This window comes from Pristis pectinata, chromosome 1, assembly GCF_009764475.1.
Source record: "Pristis pectinata isolate sPriPec2 chromosome 1, sPriPec2.1.pri, whole genome shotgun sequence".
Taxonomy (NCBI): Eukaryota; Metazoa; Chordata; class Chondrichthyes; order Rhinopristiformes; family Pristidae; genus Pristis; species Pristis pectinata.
This window is the reverse complement of record NC_067405.1, coordinates 63664779-63685931: the sequence shown is the minus strand read 5'-3', so window position 1 is coordinate 63685931 and position 21153 is coordinate 63664779. Positions and strand designations below refer to the sequence as shown.

At 42.9% G+C, this 21153-nt stretch overlaps 1 protein-coding gene across 2 annotated transcripts in view; it reads right to left on the bottom strand.

The window, feature by feature from the left end:
- The window catches only part of iqca1 (IQ motif containing with AAA domain 1), a 169207-nt gene that overhangs the window by 104897 nt on the left and 43157 nt on the right, over window positions 1–21153 (bottom strand). For both annotated transcript variants that reach the window (XM_052018883.1, XM_052018892.1), the window contains exons 8-9: window positions 17294–17419; window positions 666–741 (exon numbers count right to left, since the gene is read on the bottom strand). In XM_052018883.1, the coding sequence (XP_051874843.1) occupies window positions 666–741; window positions 17294–17419 (202 nt within the window). The remainder of the gene's footprint in view (window positions 1–665; window positions 742–17293; window positions 17420–21153) is intronic.

Genomic DNA, 21153 nt, shown 5'->3' with positions numbered 1-21153 from the left:
GCCATGACACATCAAATGTCACTCAAGTACTTTCTGCCTCCACCACCCTTCCAGGGAGCAACCTCCAGACCCCCACCACCTTTCCACCCACTTCCCTCTAATTTTGAGCAATTAACTTAAATTTATGTCTCCTTGTTATTGACCTATTTTCTCAGGAAATAGGCATTTTTCATTCACCCTATCCGAGACTCTCATACTTTTAATTTTAAAACTAATGTTTTACACAGTTCTAAGAAACCTCTCTGCTCTGACATATTATTTATCTGACAATTAAGACAAGTGTACCTTCTTAACCACCTTAGCATCCTGTTCTGTCTTCAGGAATTTGGAAGGAAACTCTCAAAGATCCTTGTCTTTCTCTGCACATCTCTGTACCAACCATTTATTGCATATTTCTCTGTATTGTTTGTCCTCTTAAATGCACTGCCTTTCACTGAATGAATTCCATTTTCCATACTTAAGACTATTTGCCCAGTTTGTTGATATCAAAGAAAACTTAAAAATAATAAATCTTGAGGAAATTAACAGATTTAAATAGTGGCATTTGTTTCGATTTAGTTCTCAAAAATCCCTGCAATATCATCAATAACGTATGCACTAATGGTTGCAGAGATGGATTCAAATATGACATTAAATGTTATCATGTGCATAATGATTTTTCCTACCTTCATATGTTTTATGACCTTCTGCCACTGTTGGAAGGAAATCACTCTCAGCCATTTTCCAACCTTCTTCTTCTTCCTGCATGAATTGAAAAAAAATATTTGTGCCTAAGTTTTGAAAAGGTTATATGTATTATACAAGAAATCAAGATCGATTTTACTTTCCAGATTTCATTTCTTGAAATTCTAACCTATCATAAAAATCAAATTTTAAATTTGAGGTTAAATTCATTATCAAGTAAGCAGCCTTGGAAGCTGCCAAATGGAATATCTTAACCAGACTCAATATGCTGGCTGGACTGAAGCCTGCTGACAAAAATAGCCAAACATTTTTTGGGCAGATAATAAATATCTAAGGAGAACAATTGAATAAAACAAATTTATGGAAAAAGAACAAGGTAAGGCCTAACTACTATTTGGTCCCAACATTCCTAGTAAATGGATCCCAGTGAAAAGATTTAAAAGGAGCTGAGCTGAGCTGCAGCAGAGCAGCCATTGTGAGAGTGGCTGTTGTTGAGATTGCAGTATTGTGTTTGAGGTACAAGTGCTGAGCCGTTGTCTTGAGAGGCTTCAGCTAAGAGGCTGAGCAGTGGTAAGGTATTTTACCTTCCACTGAAGTCTTGGTGGGCTTGAGATGACAGCTAGGGTAGTCGTTTGCTCTGTGGGAGACCAAGGAAACTCACAGTGCACATGGCAGCTACACCTGTGGGAAGTCGTCCAACTACAGTTCCTGACTGACTGCAACGAGCCGATGGAACGGCAAGTGGACTCACTCAGGAGCATCCATGATGCTGAGGGTATCACAAGCAGCAGCTTTAGTGAGGTGCTGCCAAGATGCAGGCAGCAGGTAGTTGGGTGACCACCAGGAAAGGTAGAGGAGGTAGGCAGAGAGTGCAGGATTTCCCTGTGGACATTCCCCTCAGAAATAAGCACATCACTTCAGATACTGTTGGGAGGGGAGATGGCCTTTCAGGGGAGAGCGGCAGCAGCAGCCAGGTCTGTGACACAACAACTGGCTCTGATGCACAGCAGAAAAGGGTGGAGACAAGAGAAGTTGCAGTGATAGGAGATTCGATCGTTAGGGGGACACACCAGACATTTTGTGGCCACGAATGAGACTCTGGGATAGTATGTTGCCTCCTGGGTGCCAGGGTCTGAACAGTTGTAGAACATTCTCAAGGGGGACAGTGAGCAGCCAGAAGTCATTGTACACATTGGTACCAATGACATAGACAGCAAAAGGGATGAAGTCCTGCAGAGTGAAAATAGGGAATTATGCAGAAGGTTAAAAAGCAAGACTTCAGCGGTTGTAATCTCTGGAGTACAGTGCCACATGCTAGTGACGTTATGAATCAGAGCAAATATATGTGTGGCTGAGGAGTTGGTGCAGAGGGAGAGGTTCAGATTCTTGGACCATTGGGAGCTCTTCTAGGGCAGAGGTGACCTGTACGAAAGGAACAGGTTGCACCTGAACTGGAGAGAGACCAATATCCCAGTGGGGAGATTTGCTAGTGCCACTCAGGAGGGTTTTAACTAGTCTGACAGTGGGTGGGACCCAAAGCAGTGGTGTAGCAGTTGAGGCAAATATAGACGTTAGTGTGAGCAAGTTCATTCGGCAGAACAGGGAGTGAGGAAGGTCTGATAGGCTAAACTCTATTTATTTTAATACAAGTAGCCTGACAGGTAAGGCAGATGAACTCAGGGCACAGATACATACATAGGACTGGAATATTACAGCTATTACTGAAAAATGGTTGAGAGATGGGCAGGATTTGCAGCTCAATGTTCCAGGATACAAATGCTACAGGTGTGATGGAAGTAAGAGAGAAGTTATGTTTTTGATTACGGAGAACATCACAGCAGTACTTAGAGAGGACATTCCTGGAGGATCATCCAGTGAGGCTATGTGTGTAGAAGTCAGGAATAAGAAGGGGGTGATCACTTTGATGGGTTTGTACTATAGGCCCCACCCAACAGTCAGTGGGAATTAGAGAAGCAAATATGTTGGGGGATTGCATATAGCTATAAAAGCAATGGGTTGTAATAGTAAGTGATTTTAACTTCTCTAATGTTCACTGAGACTGCAATAGTGCTAAGGAATTACTTGGGGCAGAATTTGTTATGTGTGTTCAGGAAAGTTTCAAGTTTTCTCATGCAGTATGCAAATAGATCTACTAGGAATGGGGCAACACTCAACCTCCACTTGGGAAATGAGACTGGGCAAGTGGCTGAAGTGTCAGTGGGGGAGCACTTTGGGACAGTGACCATAATTTTTTTTAGTTTTAAAATAGTTATGGAAAAAGGTAGGACTGGTCCACAACTTAAAGTCCTAAATTAGGGCAGGGCTAATTTTGATGGCATTAGACAGGAACTTTCAAAGATTGATTGGGAGAGGCTGTTTGTGGGTAAATGGACGTCTGTCAAGTGGGAGGCTTTTAAATGTGAGCGGGGGAGAGCTCAGGGACAGCACGAAGAGTGAAGGGCAAGGCTGGAAGGATTAGGGAACCCTGGCTGACAAGGAATACTGAGGCTCTGGTCAGGAAAAAAAGGCATGTGTCAGGTGTAGGCAGTTGAGATCGAGTGAATCCCTTGGAGTATAAGGGATAGAGATGTTCACAAGAGTGAAATCAGGAGGGCAAAAAGAGGGCATGAGATAGGATTCTCCCTTGTCTGCCAAAGCTAAGAGATTCTATAAGTATATTAACAGCAAAAGAGTAACTAACGAGAGAATAGGGCCCCTTAAAAGGATCAATGAGGTTGTCTGTGTGTTGAACCACAGCAGATGGGAAAAGTCTTAAAATGAATACTTCTCATCTGTATTTACCATGGAGAAGATCATGGAAGCTACGGGATTCAGGGAAGAGAATAGTAATATCTTAAAACATAGCCACATTGAAAAAAAAGGAGATGCTGGTGGTCTTAAAACACATAAAAGTAGATGAGTCCCCAGGGCCTGATCAAATGTTTTATTGGACATTGTGGGAAGCCGAGGAAAACAATTGTTGGGGCCCTGGCAATTTCAATGGCTACGTTAGCTATGGGTGAGGTACCAGAAGACTGGAGGCTGGATAATATTGTGCCTTTATTTAAGAAGGGCTGCTTGGCCAAGCCAGGGAACTACAGGCCAGTGAGCCTGACATCAGTGGCGGGAAAGTTACTGGAAGGGATTCTTAGAGGCAGGATTTGCTGGCATTTGGAAAGGTAAGGACTGATCAGGGATAGTCAGCATGGCTTTGTGCCTGGGAAATATCATCTCACAAATTTGACTGAGTTTTTGAAGAGGTGACCAAGAGGATTGACCAAGGCCATAGACTTTGTCTACATGGAATTTAGCAAAGCCTTTGACAAGGTCCTGCATGGTAGGTTGGTCCGGAAGGTTTGATCAAATGGGAGCCTGGGTGAGCTAGCCAATTGGGTACAAAATTGACTTGGTGGGACAAGTCAAAGGGAGGATTGTTCTTTATTTTAGAGGCCTGTGACCAGTAGTGTGCAGCATGGATTGGTGCTGGGTCCACTGCTGTTTATCATCTTTATTAACGATTTGGATGAGAATGTATCTGGCATGATTAGTGACTTTGCTGTTGACACCAAGATGGGTGGTATAATCAACAGCAAATTCCCATTAAATGAAAGTGGTTGTAGTAGCTTCCTTCAGGTGGTCATGGCTGTTAGGGATGAGAATCAATGCACCATGGAGAAATGCCAAAAAGAATCACAACCTTGCGAGATATGTCAAGGTGAACCCTACTCCAATATAAATACTGATCTTTCACGCTCAAATCTCCCTACTGCTACCACATCCTTCCTGTTGTGTGGCAACCAGAATTGTACACAGTACTCTGTGGTAGTCTAGCCAATGTTTTGAACAAATGAAACATAACATTGCAACTCTTATATTCAATGCTTCAGCCTATGAAGGCAAACATGGGAAATAGCTTTATCGCTACTCTATCCGCCAGTGTCACCACTTTCAGGGAGCTATAGTCTTGCACCCAAAGGTCTCTCTGTATATCGATACTCCCAAGTTCTCTGCCATTTACTCTATATTTCCTACCAGAACTTGACCTCCCAAAGTGCATTACCTCTCAAATTGTCCGGATTAAATTCCATCTGCCATCACTCCTGCAGGAGTAGAATTCATAGCATGCAGCAACTTGTTTGTCTTTTGCAGGAGAAGCAATATGCCTCCTCAACTCAAACACCTATCATCTGCTGAGACAGCAGAGAGCTATCCTCAAAGAGAGAAGTAAACACATCAGGGAGAAGACTTCTGTGACTCAACATCTCCAGATCTGGAGGTTGAAACAATGGTAAAGCAGTCTGGGTGCCAGCAGATCTTTGCACCATTGTCTATGGAGTGTCCTGAGAGGTTACCAGTCATGTAGATTTGGGCCAAGGAGGCACTGTCACCTCCCACTTCAGTTCTCAGGCAGCATTCTCACTGCATACTCCACAGCTATTTCACCCAAAAATCATGGTTAGTGTGATCTACCACTGATTAAATAGCACAAAAAATGGCATTAAAGGAGATAAGTTCTAGGAATTTGTTGTCTTCAGATTCCCATTAAACTCTGAATGTAATTCTATAGTTGGTATACAATATCACTGATCTCACATCTGTCTTGGAAGGACTGAACCATTATACCATGCAATACACATGCTGTTACTGTCTATAAATAAAGTGCAGGTTTTAGTCTTTATGCTGTTAAAAACTGGTGTTTAGACTTAGTTAAAATTTTATTTAATTTTAATTAGATAAAATTTAAATAAAATTTAATCAATTAAAAACTTAGATGTCTGGAACATTATTTTGCCCCATAAAAATTTCAATATTTTAATGATTAATTATTGCTGCCTCAATAATAGCCTTATAATTCTTTCCCCATAAACAAATCCTGTGTATAAACTGTAGCAACAAAGTCCTACAATGCTGCCATGATAAAAACAATGTTCAAGAGGCTTGGCAACAAATGTGGAGAGAAAAGCAGAGTTGATGTTCAGTTCAAAGATCTTCCAACAGAACTGGAAAAAGTTAAAGATAAGCAAGCTATACAATGCAGAGGAAGGGCAAAGCAGAGGATAGAACTATAGATGCATGATCAATGATGGAGCAGAATCAGCAGGGATTAAATGATAAAATGGTTGATGGGTTCATGTTTAAGGAGGATGCTAACAGTACAAGTATACAAGTAAAAGATAGGTCTAGATAAGGTGTAAATGGGAGTTGTAGAAGCAGTCAAGTATAATGAGTATGATTGGGTAATCACCCCATCAGTAAGGCTTGACAACTATAATGCTGCAGATGGCTGCATTTGGCTTTATACACATAACCTATATATATGGCTGCCCTGCACTCATGACATTTTTGCTGGAGAAATTACTTTCCTTTGGTTGGGAATTTCTGTAGTTCCTGTTTCCACAACTCTTTAAGTAGACACTTTTCTGACTAAACTGACTTTAAGTGCTCTGCAATAGATTGTTAGCTGTGCATCATACGTTATTCCAACTGATATGCTGTTGTCAATATGGCTGATATGCTGTTGTCAATAACCACTCTTTGTATGAAATTGTGGAATTCCATGTCAAGTCCAAAAGCCCTCATCAAAAGATGAGGCTCTGTTCCTCAAGCTTACATTGAGATTCATTGGACTAGTGTTCCATATAATCTTACACAGTTCTCTCCTTCAGTTTCCTTTCTCTGTATTTTAAAACTTCTTTATCCCTAACTTTTTCCACTTCTGATAAAAGAACATCAGTCTGTGATATGAATTGAATTTGTTCCATTGGTGTTGTCTAACCTGTTAAGATTTCCAACGTTTTCTGGTTTTTATTTCAAATTTTCAACATCTGTGATATTTTGCTTTTGAGATTCTGATACCTGTTTACCCATTAATTCTGTGCTTGCAGATCTGCATCAATTCCTATTTAAGCATCCAACATTTTTAAAGTCTTCATTCCTTTTTCAAAACCATCCTTTGCTTCATTTCTCCCTGTTTCTGTAATCTATTCTAGGCATATAACCCTCAAAAATGTCCTCCAAAACTCAAGCTGCTGGAGGAACTCAATGGGTCAGGCTACATCTGCGGAGGCAAGGGGCGAGTTGACATTTTGGGTTGACACCTTGCTTCAGGACTGAGAATGTAAAGGGTAGACAGCCAGTATAAAGAGGTGAGGGAGAGGGGTGTGCAGGAGCAATAGGTGGAAAGAAGGGGGTGTGCCAAGAGCACCTGGGTGGATTAGGAGGAGAGAGAAAAGAATGCCTCTAGTTCTGATCTCTTGACCAGTACCAACTTTAATTGCTCCACCAATGATGGCCATGCCCTCATCTGCCAAAGCCCTGAGCTCTGGAATTACTTTCCTAAACTTCTCTGCCTTTTTGTCTTTTATTCCACACCCACCCCCCCCCCCCACCAAATTATAGAGTGGTTTAAGATCCTTTGACCAAGGAGTGGGACATCTGTACTGATATCTCCTTAAACAGCTTGATATCAAGTTTGTTTGATAACACTTCTGTAAAGCACCCTAGGATATTCTTTAATATTTCAGGTGCTAAGTAAATACGACTTGTTGCTCTCATTGTTGGATTTACTAAATGGATTGAGCGTGGGAAATAGATCAAAATTTATAAATGTTAGAGTTCTGCTAATCCCACCAGGTTTCAATTTCGTCTGTGGGAGAAGAAATGTCTGCAGTAAAGTTCACCCTTCCTGATAAGGAAAAGAATTCATCAACCCAAAGAAGTTTGCCAAGATTAGGAAGTCTGCATTTGGCAACATGCTACAGTTGCAGGCACACAATACACAAATAGACCTTGCTTTCAATCAGCGGAATATGCTACTTACCTCCTTCTCAGAATAAGCACGAGATAATCATATTCATGCAACTTTCACTCCTGAAAAGGACTGTTTAAAGGTTCCCTGTTGTACTGAGATGCTTACCTATTTTATTTATGAAGGATTTTCAGATTAATCCCTAATGTTGACATTTTGATGATGTTCACTTTGGTACAAGGGTGCTAGTTCTCAGAAACATGCATGCTATGCAGGATCTCAACCCATCCCCCTAAAACACAGTTCATAATTCCTTTCATTGATGAAAAATGAATACATGGCACAAAGATGCCACTGTATTCATGGCAGGCAACAGATAAAATGGTGGAGCAGTTAAGCATTTAGCTTTTCTTGAAAGCCTTTGGTTGTAGAAAAATTACCATATTGTTGAGCTTTATCAGCTTCTTGATCCACAACATTCATCCACTGACACAATGAATTTGTTCCTTTCCTTGCTTGAGGCAGGCATCAAAATTAAGTTGTTTTTGGCACAAGGCACAATTTGAAAATGCTCCTAACCTGGAAATTGCATGGAAGTAGTTCCAAGGAACACGAATCTCCTGTTCTCCCACACGCCCCAGTATTCATTATCCAACAATTCATAACAGTATTCATTATCCAACCATTCACCTTCTCCAGTACCCTTGCTGCAGTTTGTAAGCCAGCGATGTCATACTGCCACCATTCATGCCCAAGAGCATGCAGTCTAAAGCCTGATCTATATCCAGAGCTCTTGATATTATTCGAGCTCTCTCCACTGAAAAACTAGGCTTCCACCAACAACAACTGTACTCACAGGATAACACTCCATAGGGTGACGGAAACAGAGAAAACTAACTGGATAAAACACTGAAGAATGGTTGATATTTGCAAGACCTGGTTTGATTTATATATTTACTCACACTAAAAGACTACGATTTCAATAGCAGAGGGAAGGTAAAGATGGTATTTGGAGTACTGTTCAATCAAAGGACAGGCTGATGGGTTCTTTTGATTACATCTTTCCACTTTTCTGTGAATAAATAATAAAACAAAGGTGTTTGGCACACTTGCCTTCATTGGTCAGGGCACTGAGTACAAGAATTGGGACATCATGTTACAACTGTACAAGATGCTGATGAGACTGCACTTGGAGTGTTGTGAACTGTTCTGATCACCTCATTACAGAAAGGATGTCATTGAGCTGGAAAGGGGGCCAGAAAAGATCCACAAGGATGGAACTGGGACTGGAGCAGTTGAGACTGCATAGGCTGCGGCTTTTTTCCTCTGGAGCGTAGGAGGCTGAGGGGTGACCTTATAGATGTATATAAAATTATGAGGGGCATAGATAAGATGAATGGTCACAGTCTATTTCCCTATGATAGCAGAGTCTAAAACTAGAGGGCATAGATTTAAGGTGAGAGGGGAAAAATTTAAAGGGGACCCAAAGGGCAACATTTTCCACACAGAGGGTGATGGGTATGTAGAACAAGGTGGCAGAGGAAACGGTAGAGGCAGATACAATTAAAACATTTAAAAGACATTTGGACAGGTACATGTATAGGAAAGGTTCAGAGGAATAGGCACCAAATGCAATGCATCCTACAAGATTTTATAAATAAAGAGCAAAATGGTAACTTGGGAGAGAACAGGTCTTCTTAAGGATTAGTGTGGTCATCTCTGTGTGGAGTCACAGGAGATGGGCAAGGTCATAAATGAATACTTCTCATCTGTATTTACCATGGAGGTCATGGAAGCTGGTGAGTTTAAGAGGAGAAAAGTGAAATCCTGAAACTTATTGACAATACACAAGAAGAGCTGTTGGCAGTCTTGAGAAGCATAAAGGTGGATAGATCCCTGGGGCCTGATCAAGTGTATCCTAGGACATTGTGGAAAGCAAGCGAAGAAATTGCTGGGGCCCTGGTAGAGATTGTTGTATCATCCTTGTCCACGAGTAAAGTACCGGAAAACTGTTTTGCCTTTAAGAAGGGCGGCAAGGGCAAGCCAGGGAACTTCAGGTCAATCGGCCAAACATCAGCGATAGGAGAGTTACTGGAGGGGATTCTGAGAGACAGGATCTACCAGCATTTGGAAAGGCAAGGACTGATTAGGTTGATCAGCATGGTTTTATGCATGGGAAGTCATGTCTCATGAATTTGAGTTTTTTTTTTGAAGAGGTGCAAGAGGATTGACGAGGGTAGGGTGGTAGTCGTTATCTACATGGACTATAAGCAAGGCCTTTGACAAGATCCTTCATGGCAGGCTGGCCTGGAAGGCGAGATCACATGGGATCCAGGGTGAGCTAGCCAGCTGGATACAAAATGGGCTTGGTGGAAGGAGTCAGAAGGCGGTGGTGGAGGGTTGTTTTTTCAGATTGGAGGCCTGTGATGAGTAGTGTGCCACAGGGATCGGTGCTGGGTCCTGCTTTGTCTGTCAGGTATATTAATGATTTGGATTAGAATGTAGGTGGCATGATTAGAAAGTTTGTGAATGACACCAATATAAGTGGTGTAGTGGACAGTGAAGAATATTTTCTGAGGGTACAACAGGACCCAGATCAACTGGGACAGTGGGCAAAGGAAATTCAGATGGAATTTAACTCAGACAAGTGTAAAGTGATGCATTTTGGGAAGTTAAACCAGGGGAGGGTGTTCACTGTGAATGCCAGGACTCTGAGGAGTGTTGTAGAACAGAGGGACCAAGGGGTACACATACATAGTTCCCTGAAAGTGGCAACACAGTTAGACAGAGTGGCAAAGAGGTGTATGGTATGCTTGCCTTTATCAATCAAGGCATAGATTACAAGAGTCGGAACATCGTGTTACAGCTGTACAAGATGTCGGTGCGACCGCACTTGGAGTGTTGTGTGTAGTTCTGATTGCCATACTAAAGGAAGAATGTGATTAAGCTAGAGAGGGTGAAGAAAAGATTCATAAGGATGTGGCCAGGACTGGAGGGCTTAAGTTACAAGCAGAAACTGGATAGGCTGGAACGGTTTTCGCTGGAAGAGGAGGAGGCTGAGGGGTGACTTGATAGTGGTTTATAAAATCACGAGGGGCATAGATAGGGCCGATAGCCACAGTTTCTTTTCCCCACGGTAAGTGAGTCTAAAACCAAAGGGCATAGGTTTAAGAATGAGAGGATGAAAGTTTAAAGGGGACCTGAGGGGCAACGTCTTCACACAGGTGTTGGTATGTATATGGAACAAACTGCCACTGGCAAGTACAATTACGATGTTTATAAGACCTTTGGACAGGTACATGGATGGAAATGGTTTAGAGGGATACAGGCCAAATGCAGACAAATAGGACTAGCTCAGATAGGCACCTTGGTTGGCCTAGACAAGTTGGGCCAAAGGGCCCATTTTCTGTGCTTTATAACTCTGTGACTCTGACTGGACATCTCTGCACTCCACCCTAATCAGCATCAGTGAAACATCAGACCCTTGACCTCTCTACCAGAATATACAAAGTCAGAGTGTTCTTGGATTGAAAACATCACTCCGCAAGGTGAATAAAAACAACTTTACATGCATCCAAAGACCAAGCTCCAACAAAAACCCATGACCTAAAGAAAAGATGGTGGGTAGAAAAAGCACAGAAAACCTAGCAACTCGTTGAAAAAGCCACACTGTCAAAACCAACCACATTGGCAGAATGCCTCACCAGCAGAACTCACCAACAAGCGCCAAGACTAAGACTTCGCTTGGCTAGCAATGAGAAGCACCCTCCACATCAAATCCTTCCAGCATGGTTGGAATTCACTAGGTCAGGCAGCATCTTTGGTGGGAAATGGACAGTCGATGTTTCGGGTCCAGGTAACAGATCTCAACCCAAAACATCAACTGTCCATTTCCCTCCATAGATGCTGCCTAACCCGCTGAGTTCCTCCAACTTTTTGTGTGTTGCACTTGGAAGGGCGCATTGTTCAAAGAAGCCATGAGTGGCATTGGTGCTTTGTATACAGAACATATTAACTTGATGACACCAGGAACGAAGTTGGTCAATGGTGGTGCTGAGACTGGACCAGATTAAATGAAATACAACACGCCTCAGGAGCAGAAGGCATCTTTGCTGAAAATATTGCAGAAAGGAACTTCAGACGCAAATTCACAGCCTAATCTCTCACTTCTGGGAAGACAAGGACATGCCAGCTGACATCAGAGACATGGTCACCTTCAAGAAAGAACACATGTCCATATTTCATGGTCATCAAACTGAGATTATTCAGGCTCCTATGGAAAGTAGCCACTTCCCTAATGAAAGATGTTTTTAATCAAATGGGGATAGCAAATTGGAGGTGATATATCATGTAAGAAAAAAGGTCACACAGTTCTGATCACATCCATCTGCTAAATTAAAACAATTTTCACCAGCTTTCCTCCATTCCTTCCAGTTACTGAACTTCCTGACCATGAAAAGAGTTTCTTTAAATACATCTCACCGAAATACCAAATTCTTTGACAATCTTTCAACATAAAAGTTCAAGAATGAGCTTTAGTAAACTGATAGCATATAAATTAATGAGGGTTTTAACAATAGCCCAGAAAGTCATAGTTATAGAGTCATACAACACAGAAACAGGTCCTTAATCCTGACCTGTCCATGCCGACCAAGAGGCCTATCTATGCTAATCCCATTTTCCTGATTTTACCCATCTCAACTTTTTTTTTTAACCCATGTACCTGTCCAGATGTCTTTTAAATGTTGTAATTGTACCTGCCTCTACCACCTCTGTATGAAGAACTTGCCCCCCCACATCTCCTTTAAACTTTTCCCTCTCACCCTAAGCCTACATCCTCAAGTTTTAGACTCCCTTAGTCTTGGAAAAAAAACTGACGATCCACCTTATCTATGTCCCTCATAATTTGATAAAATTCTGTAAATTCACCCCTCAGCCTCCTATGAGAACAATCCCAACCTATGCAATCTCGCCTTGTAACTAAATCCATCCAATCCAGGAATGGCTAGCAATAACTAGCTGTGGCTAGCAATGGCTGGCTTAGAACATAAAAGACGCCTTGACTATCTTTTGATTGAGCATGATAGAACATCTAAAATTATATTGGTGAAATCAAAGTTTGCAAAAGTTGGAAATCCGAAATAGAGACAATATTTGCTGGAAACAACCTGTGAAAGAGAAGCAATGTTTGCTTTTCAGAGATATTTCCTTTGTTCGACCCATCCCTCCACCACCTTCTCTGCCACTGAAGAATAGCGGACCTGAAACAGTAACTGTTTCTTTTCCCACAGATGCTGCTGACCATTAAGTGAAAAAAAAAAGCAAATTACTGAAACAAAAACAGAAAATGCTGGAGATACTCAGCAGGTCAGGCAGCATTTGTGGAGAGAGAAACAGAATTAATGTTTAAAGTCAAAGAGCCTCCTTCATAATGAGTATATAATACTGAAGTAAAAAGTAAAATCCGGACTCTTCTGAGATTGTTCAGGAAGTCGTGTTGGAGCTGTATAAAAGGTTGGTTAGGCTGCATTTGGAGTATTATGTGCAGTTCTGGTCACCGCATTACAGGAAGGATTGGAGAAGAGGTTCGCCAGGAGGTTGCCTCGACTAGAGGGTATTAACTACGAGGTTGGACAGGCTTTAATTATTTTCTCTGGCACATCGGACAATGAGGGGCGACCTGATAGAAATATGTAACATTATGAGAGGCATAGAAAGGGTAGACAGAGTCTTTTTCCCCAGTGTGGAATTGTCAATTACTGGAGAACATAGCTTTAAGGTGAGAGGGGGAAAGTTTAGAGAAGATACATGAAGCAAGTTTTTTCTTTTACACAGAGAGTGGTAGGTGCCTGGAACACACTGCCAGGGGATGTGGTGGAAGCAGAAACAATGGCAATGTTTAAGAGGCATTTAGACAGACAGGGAAAGCATGAATATAGACCACCTGCAAGCAGATAGGATCAGTTTGGATTGGCATCATGGTTGGCATGATCATCATGGGTCAAAGGGCCTGTTCCTGTGCTGTAATGTTCTATGTCCTAAAAGGCAAATATAGGTCTGGTGGAAATTCTTCTAGCCTGTTGGCTTTATAATGTTTGAGCGGAGCAGAAACAAAAACACAAAATAAGCTTTTAGGCCTCCATTATCATAATATAACCTTTTTTATAAAACACTGTGGAAGTATTATAGTACAAGTTTAAAGTTGGTTGGAGAAACTAGTCATTTTTACAATGACCTCAGCAGAATATTCATCAGTTTCACCTTTTTTTTTAATTCATTCAAGGGATATGGACTTAGCAGGCCGAGCCAGCATTTAATTGCTCTTCCCAAATTGTCCCTGAGAAGTTGGTGGTGAGCTGCCTTCTTAAACGGCTGCAGTCCTTGAGGTGTGGATATATCCACAACGCTGTTAGGGAGAGAGTTCCAGGATTTGACACAATAACAGTGAAGGAACAGCAATACACTTCCAAGACAGGATAGTGCATGGCTTGGAGGGCAACTTCCAGGTGGTGGTGTACCCATGCTTTTCCTGCCCTTGTCCTTTTACTTGGTAGAGGTCATGGGTTTGGAAGGTGCTGTCTAAGGAGTCTTGATGAGTTGCTGCAATGCATCCTGCAGATGTTACACACTGCTGCTACTGTGTGTCAGTGGTGGAATGAGAGAATGGTTGTGGATGGGGTGCCAATCAAGCAGGCTGCCATGTCCTATATGGTGTTGAGCTTCTTGAGTATTGTTGAAGCTGCACTCACCTAGGCATTCCTGACTTGAGCTTTATAGATGGTGGTTAGGCTTTCATGATTTAGGAGGTGAGCTACTCATCACAATTTTCCTAACCTCTGAGCTGCTCTTGTAGCTACATTGTGCATATGGCTACTCCAGTCCAGTTTCTGGTCAATGGCAACCCCCAAGATATTGATGGTGGGGGATTCAGTGATGGGAATGCCATTGAATATCAGGGGGTGATAGTTGGATTTTCTCTTGTTGGATATCATCACTGCCTGACAAATAGGTGGCAAGTAACATTTGTGCCACACATCTGTCCAGGTCTGGATGTTGTCCACGTCTTGCTGCATTTGGATGTAGGCTGCTTCATTATCTGAGGAGTCATGAATGGTGCTCAACATTGTGCAATCATCAGCAAACATCCCTACTTCTGATCTCACAACTGAAGAAAGGTCATTGATGAAGCAACTGAAAATGGTTGGACCTAAGACACTACCCTGAGGAACTCCTGCAGAGATGTCCTGTGGCTGAGATGATTGACCTCCAACGACCACAACCATCTTCCTGTGTGCTAGGTATGATTCCAATGAGCAGAGGGTTTCACCCACCCCCGATTCCAGTTGACTCCGGTTTAGCCAGGCCTCCTTAATTCCATATTCAATCAAATGCTGCCTTGATAGTCAAGCACAGTTATTCTCACTTCACCTCTGGAGTTCAGCTCTTTTGTCCACATTTGGACTTAGGCTGTAATGAGGTCAGGAGTTGAATGACTAGGGTGGAACCCAAACTGAGCTTCTGCGAGCAGGTTGTTGCTAAGCAAGTGCCTCTTAATAGCACTAAAGAGGTGGTAATTGGGCGGGTTATATTTGTCCTGCTTCTTGTGGACAGGACATATATGGGCAATTTTCCAGATTGCTGAGTAGATGCCAGTGTTGTAGCTATACTGCAACAGCTTGGCCAAGTTCTGGAGCACAAGTTTTCAGTACGATTGCCAGAATATTGTCAGGGCCTTTGCTGTATCCAATACCTTTAAGCCATTTATTGATATTATGTGGAGTGAATTGAATTGGCTGAAGGCTGGCATCTATCATGCTGGGGAGCACTGCAGGAGGCTGAGATGGATGGATCATCCACTTGGCACTTCTGACCGAAGAGTTTTGCAAATGCTTCAGCTTTCTCTTTTGTACCGATGTGCTAGGCTCCCCCATTGTTCAGAATGGAGATATTTGAGGAGCCTCTTCCTCCAGCAAGTTGTTCACTTGTCTGCCACCATTTATGCTAGACATGGTAGTAATGCAGAGCTTGTATCTGAACCGTTGGTTGTGGGATTGCTTGGCTCTGTCTGTTGCATGCTGTTTATGCTACTTGGCATGCAAGTAGTCCTGTCTTGTAGCTTCACCAGGTTGATCCCTCATTTTGAGGTATGCCTGGTGCTGTTCCTGGCATACCCTCCTGCACTCTTCATTGAACCAGGGTTGATCCCCTGGTTTGATGGTGATGGTAGAGTGGGGGATATGCTGCACCACGAGGTTGCAGATTGTGGCTAAGTACAATTCTGCTGCTGATGATGGCTCACAGCAATTCATGGATGCCCAGTCCTGAGCTGCTAGATCTGTTCATAGACTGCCCCATTTAGCATGGTAGTGCAACATAACATGATGAAGTGTATTTTCACTGTAAAGATAGAATTTCAACTCCACAAGGACGATGCATTGGTCATTCCTACTGATATCGTTATGGACAGATACATCTATGGCAAGTATTGGAATTGATTTATTATTGTCACTTGCACCAAGGTAGAGTGAAAAACTTATTTTGCATACCATTCACACAGATCAATTCATTACAACAGTGCATTGGGGTAGTACAAGGTAAAACAATACAGGATGCAGAATAAAGTGTCGCAGCTACAGAGAAAGTGCAGTTCAGGTAGACAATAAGGTACAAGGTCATAATGAGGTAGATTGTGAGGTCAAGAGTCCATATTATTGTACTAGGGAACCACTCAGTAGTCTTATAACAGCAGAGTAGAAGCTGCCTTGAGTCTGGTGGTACGTGCTTTCAGGCTTTTGTATCTTCTGCCTGATGGGAGGGTGGGGGAGGTGGGGGGAGAAGAGAGAATGTCCCAGGTGGGTGGGGTCTTTGATTATGCTGGCTGCTTTACCCAAGCAGCTAGAAGTATAGACAGAGTCCATGGAGGGGAGGCTGGTTTCTGTGATGTGCTGAGCTGTGTCCACAACTCTCTGCAGTTTCTTGTGCTCCCAGGCAGAGCAGTTGCCATACCAAGCTGTGATGCATTCAGATAGGATGCTTTCTATGGTGAATCGATAAAAGCTGATGAGTGTCAAAGGGGGCATGTTAAATTTCTTTAGCCTCCTGGGAAAGTAGAGGCATGGTGAGCTTCCTTGGCTGTGGTGTCTACATGGTTGGACCAGAACAGGCTATTGGTGATGTTCACTCCTAGGAACTTGAAGCTCTCAACCTTCACTCCTAGGAACTTGAAGCTCTCAACCTTCTTGACCATTGATGTAAACAGGAGCATGTGCACCGCCCCCCTTCCTGAAGTCAATGACCAGCTCTTTTGTTTTGCTGACTAGCTGAGGTCGATTGTGCTCTCTTGCTGTTTCCCTCACCACTTGCTACAGAGCCAAGCTAGTAGCAATTTCCTTTAGCACTCAGCCAACTCAATCAGTAGTGGTGCTACTGACCCACTCTTGGTGATGGATGTTGAAGTCCCCCACCCACAGTAAATTCTGCACCTTTGTCACTCGCAGTACTTCTTCCAAGCAGTGTTCTACATAGAGTAATATTGATTCATCAGCCAAGGCAGGACAGTAATGGTCAAACATGGACAAAAGACCTGAACTCCAGAGGTGAAGTGAGAGTAACCACTATTGACTTCAAGGCAGAATTTGATTGAGAATGGCATCACAGAGCCCTCGCTAAACTAGGCGGGTGGATAATTGGAGAAGCCCTGTGAGGACAAGTGCAAAAGACACAATATCCTGTTGAAATCACAAGTAACATAAAGTAAGACGTTGGACAGTACCAATCAATCCTGAATGCAAGAGACAGAAGCCATTTATGGGTAAGAACTCAGAAGAACATTTAAGCCAAAGCCAAAATTTGTAACATTACCTCTTTATCAGCTTTTCCCTTCTTTTTCTTCTTCTTTTCCTTTTTGTCCTTACCACTTTTTTTCTCCTTCTTTTCTTTATCTTTCTGTTTCTTTTTTTCTTCTTGTGCAGCAAGTTCTTGAAGCACCTGTGGAGAAAAATGATTATTATTCCTGGAGCTAAAAGCAAACTGTTGGAGGAACTCAGCAGGTCAAGCAGCATCTGTGTGGGGAGAGAAACTGTCAATGTTTCGGGTCGAGGCCCTGCATCAGGACTGAGAGCAGAGGGGGAAGATAGCCGGTATAAAGGGGGCGGGGGCGGTGAGACAGGGGCTGGTAGATGATAGGTGGACCGATGAGTTGTGAAGGATGATGGGCAGAAGGGACCAGGTCAGAGAGAAAAGACAGGTGGAGTTGGAAGACAGTGGGTAACATGGAAGCAGACAAGGGGAAGAAAGGGAGGCAGATAGAGCCAGGTGAGCGGAGGGGAGGGTGGAGGTGGAGACAGAGGTTGGAAGATGATGAGCAGGGACTCAAAGGCCACAAGTGCTAGAAACTGATAAGGGAAGCGATAATGGGAACCATTAGGGGAGAGATGAAAGGCAGCTGGAACCACATGGGGGAGGGTATACAGTGGGTGAAGTGTGCAGGTAGTAGATGGATGAAACCGGGAGGTGGAAATGGGAAAGGGAACAAAAAATGGGAGAACCGGAGGCAGATCAGAGGGAGAGAGAGAGGGGAAATCAGAAGGGGGATCAGAGGGAGAGAGAGGGGGAACTCAGAAGGCGGATCAGAGGGAGAGAGAGGGGGGAACTCAGAAGGGGGATCAGAGGGAAAGAGAGGGGGAACTCAGAGGCAAGGGGAACCTGAAATTGAAAAAAAATCAGTGCTCATACTATTGGGTTGTGGACTACCCAGGCAGAATATGAGGTGGTGTTCTAGTTTGCATTTGGGGCTTACACTAACAGGGAAGAAGGCCAAGGATGGGCAGCTCAGTATGGGAATGGGAAGGGGACTTGAAATGGCATGCAACTAAGAGCTCAGGATGGTCATTGAAGACAGAGTGTAGGTGCTCTGCAAACTGGTGATGTGGTCTGCACTTGGTCTTGCCAGTTTAGAGGAAGCCATATCAGGAGCACCGAATGCAACAGACGAGGTGCACATGAACCTTTACCTCACCTGGGAGGACTGTTTAAGTCCCTGGATGGTAGTGAGGGAGGAGCTGTAGGAACAAGTGATGCACCATCTATGGCGGCAGGGGAAAGTGCTTACACCTATCACCCACCTGCCTCTATCTGCCATCTCCACCCCTCCTGCTCTTGGCTCCTTCTACCCATCACCCTTCACACCTCCTTGGTCCATCTGTCACCTACCAGCCCCCATCTCATCCTTGCCCCTTTATATCAGTTACCTTCCCTCTCCATGCTCAGTCCTGATGCAGGGTCTTGACCCAAAATATCAAAATCTTTTGTCTCTTCCACCCACCCCCACCCCACCCCCGATACAGATGCTGCTCAACCTGCTGAGTTCCTTCAACAGTTTGTTTTTACTCCAGATTTCAGCATCTGCAGTCTCTCGTCTAATATTGTTCCTGCACTGGAGAACTCCCTCAGTCATAAGACATGGGAATTAGACCATTCGGCCCATTAAGTCTGCTCTGCCATTCGATCGTGGCTGATCTAGTTTTCCCTCTCAACCCCATTCTCCTGCCTTCTCCCTATAACCTTTGATGCCCTTACTAATCAAGAACCTATCAACCTCTGCTTTAAATATACCCAATGACTTGGCCTCCACAGACGTTTGTGGTAATGAATTCCACAGATTCACCACCTCTGGGTAAAGAAATTCCTCCTCATCTCTGTTCTAAAGGAACGTCATTTTATTCTGAGGCTGTGTCCTCTGGTCCTAGACTCTCCCACCTGGAAACATCCTCTCCATATCCACTCTATCCAGGCCTTTCATCTTCAGTTTATATCATGGAGCTACAAGAAAAAGCTCCGATCCTACTGTCTTCTGCTTGAACTTGGGCATGGAGTTATTTTAACGAGCATGTATTGTAAATAAGCACCTCTACTCTAAGCCACAAAAACTCAATAAGAGTAGTAGCAATTGTGCAAAGTGATCATACTCAAAGTATAGTAAGCTGAGCTCACAGAGAGCAGAAATTGAATGAAATGAAAATGTCATGGATTTCTTATGGCAGCTGCTAATGTCAGGTATTTTTCCAAAACATGTGCCCGCTTTGTGTGATCATGGAAAAATATTCAAAGAACAATCAAGTTTGTTCATGTTTTGCATACAGTACATTGTTATGGACTCAGTGAAAGTCCCTTTAAGATAGAGAGTGTGTGTGTATGTGTGTGTGGGGCGTGCTTACGTCAATAGAAGATAAAGGACGTAATGACGTTGTTGAAGAAGTAAGAAGAAGAAGAAGGAGAGAGAGAGAAGGGAGAGAGACACCAGCCTGCTTGTTTTCTCTATCGATGGATGAGAAACAATAACTGTGTTTGCCACTGAAATCCATGTATGGAAGTTGGAAGTAATCTGGAGGAGTTCACTTTGTTGCTGACCTGTAGAAGGAAACAGGTATTTGTGTGTGGACGACCACGGTTCGGATGCTTTTCGGGGTGAGGAAGTCACTACCGAGTAAACACTGAAGTGTCGTTTGGGTTCCATCGTGGAACATTTGGATTTCGTATGTACTCTCTCTATGTTTTTCTACATCTACATCTTATCTTCAGACAACGGTGGTTGTTGAAGAAGCCCTTGCTCATGTTTCACCTTATGGCTTGCGGAACTGAACTTTAAGAACCATTCCGGAACTGGGAGTTTTGGACTTTGTCACACACACACACGACGAGTTTAGTTTTGGGGTTAACGTTCGAGGTTTAACATTTTTGAATTCTAACATACTAACATTTTTACTTTTATTTTACGTATTATCATAAGTAGTGATTAATAAAATAGTTTTTAACACTGAATCATGCTCAGTGTGTTTCTTTTGTTGCTGGTTCGTGACAACATACAGAGAAGCAAATACACTTGTTCTATGATGAAGTAAACTTCTGTGCTGTTCTGTCATTAATCTTCCTATTGATGATATGCACCATGAATATGTCAAGGACATTTATGCCAAGCTGTGCGACGTCAAATTTTAGTAGGACATGGAGTAACTATCAGGGACTTTAGGAGCATTGATGTAGAGAGAGCAAGAATGAGCTTTGGGAAAATTCCATAGCTCCCTAAAGTTGCAACACAAATGGATAGGGTAGAGATAAAGCCATTTTGTATGCCTGCCTTCTTGGCCAAGGCATTGAGTATAAAAGTTGAGACATCACATTGCAACTGTACAAAACATTGGTTAGACCGCATTTGGAGTACTGTGTACAGTTCTAGCCACCACACTATAGGAAGAGTATGGTAGCAATAGAGAAAGTACATAAAAGATTTATCAGGACATTGCTTGGAATGGAGGGCTGTAATTATAGATTGGACAGGCTGGGTTTATTCTCACTAGAAAGTAGGAGGCTGAGGGGTGACCTTTCAGAGGTTTATAAAATTATGAGGATATAGGATAGATTGTCATAATCTTTTGCCCAGGGTAGGGGCGTCCAGAACAAGAGGACACAGGTTTAAGGTGAGAGGCGAGAAATTTAAAGGAAATCTGAGGGGTAAGTTTTTCCACACAGAGAGTGATGAACATTGAAGATAAGCTAGTGGCGTTAAAGAGGCTGTTAGATTGATACATACAGTAAATATGCAGGGAAGGGAGGGATATGGATCTTGTACTGGCAAAAGAGATTTAGTTTAATTCGGCTTCATGTTCGACACAGACATCGTGGGCCAAAAGGCCTGTTCCCATGCTGTACTATTCTACGTCATT